At 49.7% G+C, this 12576-nt stretch overlaps 1 protein-coding gene across 1 annotated transcript in view; it reads left to right on the top strand.

Moving 5' to 3' along the window:
* SLIT3 (slit guidance ligand 3) overlaps positions 1-12576 on the top strand; it is a 631375-nt gene that overhangs the window by 519239 nt on the left and 99560 nt on the right. Inside the window, exons 13-14 of the mRNA XM_059063071.2 lie at positions 8900-9043; positions 10521-10684. Coding sequence (XP_058919054.1) covers positions 8900-9043; positions 10521-10684 — 308 coding nt within the window. The remainder of the gene's footprint in view (positions 1-8899; positions 9044-10520; positions 10685-12576) is intronic.

Genomic DNA, 12576 nt, shown 5'->3' with positions numbered 1-12576 from the left:
ACTGATGCTTTATCAGCTCCTCTTGTTAAGCCTCAGTCTAAATCACAGACCCCTGTCTCCCATGGAACTTCCTCTGTTTGACTGTCCTCAGCCCACTAAAGTTCGAGCTGAGCCCTGTAAGAGGGCAATCAAGAAGCTGCTTGTTCTTAAAGACTGGGTTGAGATGAGATGATGAGAATTCTCCCCAGCAGAAGAAGCAGACTTCCTTTGTGATGCATTTTTGAGGGAGGAATTCTTCCCTTTCTTGTGTACCTGGAGCTTCCTAAGGAAAGCTCTTGAGGGGACTTAAATTCTGGAAGCATTCCATGCTTTGGTCATTGAGTGAATGGTTTCTCCCTCTTAAAGGACTGATTAGTAACCAGGTAGCAGTCAGATAGGCAAGTTCTACCCTAGTAGCTGTTGGGGAGGGAAGGGGCAAGCCAGGTCACACTAGGCGAGGCCCTTGATCTCCTGAGAGCAGGTGATGGCTTCTTCATCCGGTCTCTCAGAAGCTCTGCTTCCCTCTGATTACCTTAGGAGGTCCCCGTTGCTTGCACCCTCTTCCTCGTGCCCTCCTATATCTGTGGATTCAAAGGAGGTCCTATTTTTCAGTGTTGCTGCACTTCAGTTTGAGTCACCATGACAACCCACAGCCCGTGACCAGCAGTGCAGTCATTATCAGGAGAGAACAAAGCGTCATCATTGCCCCCAGGGACTTGGAGGGCTCCTCTTGTTTCTTTGTGTGAGTGTTTAGCATGGTGTGGCCCAGAGCACCCATTCACAGGCTTAGAGAAGATTCTGGGCAGGGTCAGAAGTCCTTGACCTCGTGGCACCAGATGTCACCAGGTTCTTCCCCATGTCCAGCCTCAGGAGGTTGCCCAAAGGTCAAAATAAATCCCCCATATTTCATATGGGAAAGATAATAGCATGTTTGTCCTAAGGCAAGAGTGTGGTCCTTATTACAGTTAGTAGATAAAGAATTTCAGGGTGGCAGAGGGTTAATTCTAAAGAAATTTTTTTAAAAGAGAAAGACACAATAATGAGAGGGGTTAACTCTAAATCCTGCAGCTTAATCAGGGGTCCAGAATGGCTCCCCTAATTGGCATCCTCACTAATAATTAATGCCAGTGCTTAATAGTGGGAAATACTTGCAGGGATACACAGAGAACTTTTTTTGATAACAGAGAGCCTTTGTAACCCATTCTTGAAAAATGATTCCCCTACAGGAGGAGCCAGAGAAAGGGTTATGCCATGGGGTTGTTGGTACATCCTTCCCCTCCTATGGATGCATCTGAGCGTTTACGAAACAGAAACTGACCCCCCCTCCCCTCCCACCAGTGTCACTTTAAGAAAAGGAGGCTCCATGAAGTCCCCGCTTGGCGCCTGGCGGGAGCCTGGGCCCATCTTCCTATCCCGCGGTCTTTCCCGGAAGGGCTTCACTTATTCTCCAGGAGGGGGCTGCTGCACTCTTTCTTGACACATTTTCTGAGAAGACCTTGTACTCCAGGTTTGGAATATGCTTTTGGTGTTTGCAGACAAACACGGTATAAGTAGGAGGAGTAGCCTTAAACCGCTGTCTTCCGCAGACACGTGGGCAGGTGTGGAGAGTATAAATATCACCCAAATGAGAGCTCGGGGCCACTGAATCAATATGTGAACCACTGGTGTTACCTAGGTGATTTTGATGCAATTTATCATTAAGCCTGATTCCAGATGTTTGTGTTTTCCAAACTGTGGCAAAGGCTGTGAGCTCAGGGGAATCTTCTTGGAGGAGGAGATGTGGGCAAGGGCAGTAGCTAAAAATGGGGCCTCAGTGATCCTCTGCCCCTGTAGCCAAGACGGGAGCCAGTAAAGAGTAAGAACAGCTGCTACAAAGTGAACCCCAACCATGTGGCCTCTATAGGGAGACTGGGTGCGGGGGTCCTTTTCACAGGTCAGGGTGGACCTCACTTCCCTCCTGTGGCCCATCTCCCCTTATTACCTGGACCCTGAGTGAATGAGGCTGCAAGCTGCTACGGGCGACGAGAGCACCTGGGACTTTTCTGGCCGGGCCGGGCCCGGTCCCCCAGCAGAACTGGAAGCAGAAGAGCCCTCCTTAGCCCAGACTGAGGACTCGTGCTGTTCGTTCCCCCTCCCCTCGCCCCAAGCTCCAGCTCTGAGGCTCCCAATGGCTTCTGTTTCCTGCCTTGCTCTTTCTGAAGGCAACAGCTCCTGGAAAGGATTATCTCTCCGCTGCATCGTTAGGTTGGTTAGTCAATGGGCTGAGCGCGCTAATACCTCTTGACATGGAACATATGTGGAAGCTGAAAGGGCTCGTGAAGGGGAGGGCGGGAAGAGTGCCTCGTAGAGCTAACACTTAGACATAAGTTTAGAAGGTGATATATGTGTACTCGTACTCTCCGTAATTTCCGCTGGTGGGAGCGTGGCTCTTTGCTTTCGTCTTATTGTAGAATCATCACTAAGTTAATGGGAGTGGCTACAAAAACCTACTTCTACCTCCTTCCACAAGCTTCCGGCGCTTCCCACGTCCCTTCACAGGCATAGGCGTGGGAGCAAAGGCTTTTATTTTTTGCGGTACGCGGGCCTCTCACCGTTGTGGCCTCTCCCGTTGCGGAGCACAGGCTCCGGACGCGCAGGCTCAGCGGCCATGGCTCACGGGCCCAGCTGCTCCACGGCATGTGGGATCTTCCCGGACCCCGGACCGGGGCACGAACCCGTGTCCCCTGCATCCGCAGGCAGACTCTCAACCACTGCGCCACCAGGGAAGCCCGGAGCAAAGTCTTTTGAAGTAAGTTAGCATGGATCCAAATCTCAACCTACCACTTACTAGTTGTGCAACTTTGGTCAGAAGTACTCGAGCTTTTTGAGTCCCGGGGGTCTCATCGTCTGTCAGATGGAGATTCCATAAGTTAATATTTGTAAGGAGCTGCGCGAGTGCCTGGCCACACATAGTGCTTATTACCCGTTAGGTCATGTGGTCCCAGCTGTTCAACCTGGCCTGACCATCTCAGCCCCACCCCCGCCCCACTACCATCTCTTTTTTGTTTATATGACCTCCACGTTTCCTTTGGGAGGTGGGTCTGGGAGCGGGTGGCCCCGCAAGATGGTTGGATCTGCTTCTGGGGAAATATTGATGAACACAGTACATCTCCAACCCCTCCCCCCTCGCTGGATCCAATAACAGATCAAGCTGAGATCTAGTTGGGGGCATCAAAGTTTGGAGTTTGAGTAGCAGGCAGCCTCTTGAATGAGGCGAGCTGGAGCGTCCCATCTTGCATAAGGGATACTGTTGTCTCTGCTTCATCGCTGTCCCCTGGTCTGCCTTGAGTGAGAATTCAGAGTGAGGGGAATACAGAGCCAATCATACCAGCTCCTAAATCAGCATTTAGTCAATGATGCGTGAAGGTTGACATCCTGCTTTGCACAGGTGCAGGCCTCTCAGCGAAGAGCCTGCCATTGTGCCAGTGGCAGTTTAGTGAGCGTTTCAAAGAGCAATCCAGTCGCAGCAGCTTGGTGCCGGCTTCTCCCTAAGAGTCAGCAGGACTCCTGATGCCTGTACACAGCCAAGAGGCAAGCAGTCTTCCGGACCCAACCAGACGTCCACCTGAAGTGTGCCCAGGTGCATTCCGAAGCTAGCAAAAACAGCCACCCGCCCAGAAACAGGCAACACCCTCCACCAGGCACAGGAAGGAGAAGATGAATTTTACATGGTGGATGAGAGAGGAACTTTGGAGTCAGACAGGCTGGAAGTTCACGGGGCAGCCTTGGGTAAATCCATCACCACTCTGACCCTCAGTTTCCTCATCAGCAAAGTGAGGACAATCATAGTGCTGCTGTGAGGGTGAAAGAAAATACTGCGTGGAAAGTGCTTTGGAAAACCTTTGGCGCAGGGCTGCACACAGAGCTGGGGCCTCTGGAGAGGATGCTGCATTATTATTAATTCACCCAGCAGTTACACCACAGCTCCTCAAAGGGGAATGAACTGGGACAGATCAAGCAGCCTTGATGGAGAAAGAGGCAGAATCAATCCCTCCAGTGAAAGAGGGAGAAGGCCTATGTTCAGAACTTCTTACAGAATGGCTGAACCCCATTTCAAATAGTTGTTTACACTTTGTTTGCTCCATCATAGGGTGGTTTTTCTTTATTTTTATTTTTTAGGGTGTTTTTTAAATTAATTTTTATTGGACTATGGTTGCTTTACAATGTTGTGTTAGCCTCTGCTGCACAACAAAATAAATCAGCCATACGCATACAGATATCCCCTCCCTTTTGGACTTCCCTCCCCTTGAGGTTACTATAGTGCATTAGGTAGAGTTCCCTGTGCTATACAGTATCTTCCCATCAGTTGTCTATTTTATACATGGTAACAATAATGTATATGTGTCAGTTCCAGTCTCCCAATTCCTCCCACCCCACCCCTTTCCCCCTTGGTATCCATACATTTGTTCTCTACCTCTGTGTCTCTATTTCTGCTTTGCAAACAAGATCATCTATACCATTTTTCTAGATTCCACATATATGCGTTATTATACAATATTTGCTTTTCTCTTTCTGACTTACTTCACTCTGTATAACACTCTCTAGGTCCATCCACTTCTCTACAAATGATTAGGATGTTGTTTGTTTGTTTGTTTAATTCCCCTGCAACTCTTGTCCATGTACCAGAGAGCTCAGAGATCCTTTCATGGAAGCCAGACCCAGTTGAGTAGCTGCCAACCTTTCTCCCAAAGGATAGAGGACAGAACGACAGGCTGTTAGATGTTGCCTGTGCTGGAGATCAGTGAGGCTGTCCTCGGCATCTAAATCTGGATAAGCAGCTTAATTTTATCTCCCCCTGCACCGATGCATCTTGCCTTAGGGAGCCAGGCATCCTGGGAGAGAATAAGTGATGGGGAGACTCTGCCCTTTTGTGTTTCCTTTTGCTCCTGCTTATGCACTATCTTTGCCTCAAAATTGTGCCAGCCTGGGTTGTTTTGATGCCTTACATCTTTGCGATAACATCTCATGCTGAGAGATCTAGGAGCAATAGGGAACAAGAAAGTGGACAGAAAAAGAAGCCTCGATAGTTCTGATGGGTGAGGAGGGTTGCCAGAGTGGCCTGCAGTTTAGATGCCCTTTCAAGGCAGATCGGAGTTGCACTCCTCTCTCCCCATAGCCATCCACCTTATCCAGTGTCTGGCATTCCCCAGAACCAGGTACAGCAATTGGGCTCATGAATCTACACTAGAGTCTCAAATCTAAATGCCTCCTCAGGCAAGGTCAGTAGAATAAGCTTGTGAAGGGCACACAATAGGGAATAGTGAGTACTGTGGCAAACAGAGCATATGTCTTATCTAAAGGGGGCAGCCACCCCATGGCTGCCTCCAGTGGGCCCAGTGTTACTAGAGCTTCTGATTTTTTTCAAGAGAAAAATAGAAATAGGATGTGAGTGAGAGAGAGAAATGTCCCAATTTTTTTATTGAAGTATAGTTGATTTACAGTGTTGTGTTAGCTTCTGATGTACAGCAAACTGATTCAGTTATACATATATATGTATGTATATTCTTTTTCAATTCTTTTCCATTATATATAGTAGTTTGTATCTGCTAATCCCAAACTCCTAATTTATCTCTCCCCACCCCCCTTTCCCCTTTGGTAACCATAGTTTGTTTTCTATGTCTGTGAGTGTGTTTCTGTCTCGTAAATAAGTTCATTTGTATCATATTTTAGACTCCACATGTAAGTGATACCATATCTTTATCTTTGTCTGTCTGACTTACTTCACTTGGTATGATAATCTCTAGGTGCATCCATATTGCTGCAAATGGCATTATTTCATTCTTTTTATAGCTGAGTAATATTACATTTTATATATATTATATATATATTTATAGCTGAGTAATATTACATTTTATACACATATACATTATATATATTTTTATATAATATATACTTTATATATATTACACTATATATATACATTTTACATATATATTACTCAGCTTTTTATAGCTAAGTAATATTACATTTTATATATATGTGTGTATATATGTATGTGTGTATGTATATATGTATGTATAAAAACATACCACATCTTCTTTATCCATCCATCTGTTGATGGATACTTAGGTTGTTTCCATGTCTTAGCTGTTGTAAATAGTGCTGCTATGAATATTGGGGTGCATGTATCTTTACGGATTAGCGTTTTCTCCAGATATATGCCCAGGAGTGGATCATATGGTGACTCTTTTTTTAGTTTTTTTAAGGAACCCTCCATACTGTTCTCCATAGTGGCTACACCAATTTACATTCCCACCAACAGTGTAGGAGGGCTCCCTTTTCTCTGCACCCTCTCCAGCATTTGTTATTTGTAGACTTTTTAATGATGGCCATTCTGACTGATGTGAGGTGATACCTCATTATAGTTTTTTCCTGGTTTTTAATACACTGGGAGGGCTGAATGAACAGAGTTGCATGTGGGATGTTGCAGTATGCTGCAGGGAAGATTCTATCCTCAGGTCATGAGATTGGCATTTCTGACCTGGTCTCTTTACTGATAATTCTATATTTCCTAGCAAGATGATGCCCTCAAAAGGCCCTGAACATCAAGCTTTGGAACAAATCATCTACCGCATACTTTATTTTTCTTTTTAAACAAGAGAACCAAAAAATGTGTGTGTGTGAAGGGTTCATTCCTGACCCGTGGGGACTTAGCCCTGTTGGATCCTCTTGCTCTTCTCCCTATTTCTCTGCTCCATAGCATCCTCCTTGGAATACCCCCCAAATAGAGTGATTTTGACTAAAATTTAATATACAAAGCACAGTAAATTCTTGGGGGAAATTGCTGCAAAGGGGATAGACAGATGAGTGGGGTAGATAAGGCATTCATAAAGAAGAAACTAAACCCTCCAGAGACCTAGAGTACCATAACTGCATCCAGCATGCTCCTTGGAAACGTGTGACCTTGAACAAGCCCACCAAACTCTCAGCCTCAGTTTCCTCAACTGTAACGTGCAAGGCTGGCTCTGCCCATCTGCCCAGGTTACTGTGAGAACAAAAGGATGTCAGGAAAGCACGCTGGAAAACATGAAAAGTATTCTAGCAATGTGAGCTTTTGTTGCCACTGGGAGGCAGGAGGACATCTGTGTGAACCCTTGGGACCCTGACGGTTATTAGCCAGATTAAACGTCAGTTCTTCTTCCTCTTGTCACTGCCACAGCTGCCTGCCTCACAGGATGGGCCTGCAGCAAGGGAGTGGGGGCAGGGATGACAGAGCTCCCACGGCAGCCCCTGGACCCTGGCATCAAGAGCCTCCAGAGGCAAGCCAGCCATGATGCATCCCATGGGTCCCTCCCCATGAGGGAAGCTCTGAGCCAGCATTGAAAAGAGAAAATTTTTAAATTCCAGCTTTTTGCTGGTTTGTTTAGTAACCCCCTCACTTTCATTCAAGAGTGGGTGAGCAATGATTTTACATGAGGTTCAAGGGCACAGCTAGTCAGTCTAGGATCATAAAGGACATTCGTAGGACCCAAAGTGCTTGCCTTGCCAGCCCCATTCTGGAAAACACTTCTACAACCCTAATGGCATCACCTAGGATGGACCAGCATTTCACCAGAAAGGCAGCTTCCTTTTATGCTTGTTATTTTTTTTTTTGGGGGGGGGGGTTGGTTTTGGTTGGCCGGGGCAGGTCTGAAGAACTAAAACCATGGCAGAACGGGGTCCCTCATGGATAGGAAGGCTGACCCTGGGGGATCGGTGTCACCTTAGAGGAGCGTGACCCCCTGGATTTGCATATGGAGTTGAGTGTATTTCTTTTTTTTTTTTTTGCGGTATGCGGGCCTCTCACTGCTGTGGCCTCTCCCATTGCGGAGCACAGGCTCCGGACGCGCAGGCCCAGCGGCCATGGCTCACGGGGGGGAGCGGCATGTGGGATCCTCCCGGACCGGGGCACGAACCCGTATCCCCTGCATCGGCAGGCGGACTCTCAACCACTGCGCCACCAGGGAAGCCCGAGTGTATTTCTTAATAAATGCTTGTGCTAAGCACTGGGATTAAAGGGAGGAATAAAATAATGTCATTTGTGCCATCATAGAACTTACCGTCTTGGGTGGGAGGCAAATGATAAACAAGAAAACAAACAAATATCCTCTAACCACAAATTGAGAGAAGTGCTACGAAGGAAATAAATAGGGGGCTATGAGAGACAATGGTAGGGGTTGTACTGGAGATGAGGGGGTCAGGGCAGGCCTCTCTGAGGAGCTGACATTTGGACTCAGGTACAGAGGAGGAGAAGGAATCACCTTATGAAAGGGGTAAAGAGCGTGTTCAGAACATGCGAGGTGTATTTGCGGAATCACACAGGACTCCATCCGTGTGTGTGTGTGTGTTTCTGTGTGTGTGTGAGAGAGAAAGGATGTGTGTGTGTATGCACACATGCCTACCCACGGCTGTATTTTTTCTGGGACAATGACCTATAACTTTCATCAGATTTCCAATGGGATCAGTGATCCAAAAGAACTCTAAGGAATTTTCTGAATCAAAACTACCTTTAGTCAATCAGCTAAAGCCTCAAAATAATTGTGCCAAATGATTTGTGTGTGTGTGTGTGTGTGTGTGTGTGTGTGTGTGTGTTTGTGTCCTGGAAGCTCTGCATGCTAAAGCAGAAAGTGGAGCACACGGGGTGCCATTTCGGGTCTCCCTCCAAGAGCATGGGTGCAGGGGAAGTCTCCAAGTGATCGGTGCGCCACACAGCGTCCGTGGTTTCCGGGTGCATGAGTGCCCGGACGTGTTCGGTGGCCGCAGGCATGCAAGTGCCTCTCTTTCTCTGCTGAGGGCGGGACCCCCTGCCGTAAGGAGAGCACTGGGAAGCCCGCAGGCGCGGCCCTTGCTCCGCAGGTCATCACAAGGATTAGTGAGTCACCAGCCTCTCTCCTGCCTGCAGGCTCCTCAATGCCAACAAAATCAACTGCCTGCGGGTGAACACGTTTCAGGACCTGCAGAACCTCAACCTGCTCTCCCTATACGACAACAAGCTTCAGACCATCAGCAAGGGGCTCTTTGCCCCTCTGCAGGCCATCCAGACGCTGTGAGTATGCCACCTCGAGTGCCAGCGCATGCCCAGGCAGCCAGCAACCCCAAACACGTAGTCGCAGAGAACATTCAAAATGAAGGCGAAGGGAGCACGTCCAGGAGGAGTCCTGGAGCCTGCAGCGAGAACGGAATATTAATAATAGCACTAGCCTGGGACTTCCCTGGCAGTCCAGTGGTTAAGAATGTGTGCTTTCAATGCAGGGGGCGTGGGGTTGATCCCTGGTCAGGGAACTACCATTTCCACATGCTGCATGGCTTGCCCAAGAAAAAACATTTTTTAAAAAAATCATAATAGCGCTAGCTCGCCTGTACTAAGCACTCAACACCGTGCTCGGCACCCCACGGGGTGATTTCCCGGTATCCAAACAGTTAAGCCTCACAACAACCGTAGGAGGTAGGTGCTTTTGTGATCCCCCATTTCTATGTGAGGAAACCAGAGGCCCAGAGAAGTTAAGTAACTTATTCAAGGTTGCACAACTAGTAAGAAGCAGGATTTGAAACCAGGCCGAGTGGCTGCTCACCTGCTCTTTTAACCACCGTGGCCACTGTATTCTGAGCAGGCTCCATCTCTGCTGATAACCCATTCCTGCCCACCAACACCCGCAAAACCAAGCCTCTGGTACAGGCACACTGTACCAGAATACGGGAGTATTTCACCACCCTCGTTAGGGAGCAGTTCCTCCCTCCCAAGCGCTGCAGACGTTCATAAATAGTTCCATTACATAGGTGACACCTGAGTACAGATCTCAGCCCGTGTTTTTGATGGCCCACCCCTAAGCTGAGACCCTAGCTCCAGCTCCAGGCCTGACCATGAACCTGGGGGCTTCTGGAGCCCTTCTGAGTCATCTGGCACTTACTGCCCCTGTAGCCAGAGACGGGAGCCAATAAAGGGTAAGAGCAGCTGCTACACATTGAACCCCGACCACGTGCTGAGCACCGAGTGTGGTGCTTTGGATAGTTTTCTCACTGAGCCAGGGGAAGCCAGGCCCATGGCGCTGTTGCCCTTGTGATGCTGAGGATGGTAAGAACAAAACCCGCTACTATAAATGGAACACCCACCCTGTGCCCGACACCATGCCAGCTGCTTTATGTACCGGGTGTTCCCGAGCTTGGAGAAATAAAATTCAGTCTGCTCTCGGCATAAACCCTAACTAAGCCTGCAACTTTCATTGCCCTTCAGAACTGGCGTGGGTGAGATTGGAGACGATCAGGGGGTGGGTCCTGACCCAGGTGGGGAGAGAGAGGAAGGCTGATTCCCCAGGCAGGATGCCGGCTGCGCCCGGGACTGTCTTTTGCAGACAGCAGACCTCAGGCCCCCTCTCCGGGTCTTAACTGAGAGCAGCTCCCACCTCCCCCGAGGCCTCCTGGGGCGATGAGGGAGGGAGCCTGGCACCAGAGCCTGGCACCAGGCAGGGTGGTGGCGGAACGCGGCACCAGGGGTCCCATCTGATTAACTCCCGTCCCTCTCGCAGCCACTTAGCCCAAAACCCGTTTGTGTGCGACTGCCACTTGAAGTGGCTGGCCGACTACCTCCAGGACAACCCCATCGAGACCAGCGGGGCCCGCTGCAGCAGCCCGCGCCGGCTGGCCAACAAGCGCTTCAGCCAGATCAAGAGCAAGAAGTTCCGCTGTTCAGGTAATCAGGTTATGGGGCAGGGCCCCACCTTCCGACTCAGAGTACAGCAGCCCCGGAGAGGCCAGTAATCCAATCTGGAGGACAGCGCGCGCTGTAATGGCTCCTGGGGACCATCTTTGCAAATTAAATTGGGAAAATTCAGTTAGCCCTGCAGAAAACCAATTAGCTTATGGATTTAAAATAAAACACACACACACACACACACACACACACACACAATAAAAGCACTGTGGGGAGGAAGGGGGGGGTGATGATTTGGGGAGAGACAGAACCCAGGCAGCAGCACATCTCCCGACCTAGGGGGAAACGAGGGGATGAGGCAGCCTGTACACATGCGATCTTTAGAGGCCATGATTTATTTATTTTGTATTGTGTTAGTTTCCAAATCACACTCCCCAAGTGGCAGATAGAGAAATAAATATACCCCAGGCCAGGCTGCAGGAAGCATGGAGACTTGGGGGCCTCCTCTCCCCTTTTATGGCCACCTTCGGTACAGCCCTCGGACCACAGTGTATTCTAGGTTTCACAGATGTTTTTGCTCTCTCCTCCACCCCAGATGGGTGCTTTCTGATCATGGAGGGAACGGCAAAGAGTGTTGCTCAGAAAGAAAGCAAAGCCTTGCTCTCTAGTTCCCAGGCTCTCTCCAGAAACCTTCCTCCCTATCGCACCCAGAAATGAAACGGGGAGGGGCTGGTGGTGAACGGCAGGGGAATTCTCAGCTCATCTTGGAAGGAGAAGTTGCTCTCCTTGACCCAAGAGCTGGAGGAACAGGCAGTTACAAATGACTGTCATTTGTGTTGTCTGCTACTGGAAAAAAAAATCACCAAGCCGCTTTGTGCTCCCAGTGGTGAGACGTTGATAGTATGATGTGGTGAGATGGGGTGAAGCCAACCCCCACCATCTGTGTGTCAGCAGGAACTGTTCTTCTCTCCCTGCCGGGAGCATCTTGTGTAGGGTGGGTTTTCCTGGGGAGAAGGCTAGTGTCGGCCCTAGTCGCCGGGAGAAGACCAGCAGGCAGACCTCCACTTCTTCCACGTTGTTCTTCAGTCCATGCCTCCAGAATGATCAGCCTGAGCTGTTTTATTTTTTTCAACAGAAGCAAATACCTTGAGAGGGCTTGGAGGGACCCCAGGGACTTTGCGGCAGTCTGACACATTGATCTCAATTTGCCTTCCCCAGAATAACGATGTCACTTACAAGAGCAGTTCCTTCCCGCTGAGGAGCACTGTGCTCAGGGCTTCTAGTTTGACCCGGGCTTTCCAGTAGTCCTGTGAGATCAGCAGGAGAGGTCCCCTTGCTGCCTCAGAGGAAGCTGAGGGCTCCGAGGTGAGGGGGCACCCCGTGGTCACAGCAAGCAAACGGTAAAGGCAGGCTCAGACCCCCCCCTCCCCCCCGCCAAGGTCTGGCTCACTCCTCAACACCACGCAGCATGTAGGAGAGAAGGGCCATTTGGGAAGGAGGCCCGGCTGCTGGGATGACTTCCTTCCCCAGCCTCATGGCCCCGCCCCCAACCTCAGGCCCTGAACTCTTTCCTTAAGTTCCTTCTTGGGGCCGCAGCATCTCAGGGAGGAAAAATGCTCTCCCAGCCCAGAGCTGTGCCCTGAGGCGCAACCGACTTGTCCCCGGGCCCTTTCCTCATGACTTACACCTCTGGTTCTCTCTGCCCCCTCTCTTCCTACCCATGTCTGGCTGGGGCTGAGTTAATTACCTCTAACAGCAGTCGTGCCCAAGAAGAGGGGTGATAGGAGGCCGAGGAGGGCAGGGTGCCATCTGCCAACCCTGATCCCTCAGTCTAGAGGCGGGGGGGTGGGTGGTCCCATCATGATCTGGAGATCCTGATTGATGCCAAGACCCTGGGGCATAGGGCGGGGATGGAATCAGCCAGTGCCTCG

This window comes from Kogia breviceps, chromosome 4, assembly GCF_026419965.1.
Source record: "Kogia breviceps isolate mKogBre1 chromosome 4, mKogBre1 haplotype 1, whole genome shotgun sequence".
NCBI lineage: Eukaryota > Metazoa > Chordata > Mammalia > Artiodactyla > Physeteridae > Kogia > Kogia breviceps.
This window is presented reverse-complemented; position numbering and strand designations above follow the sequence as displayed.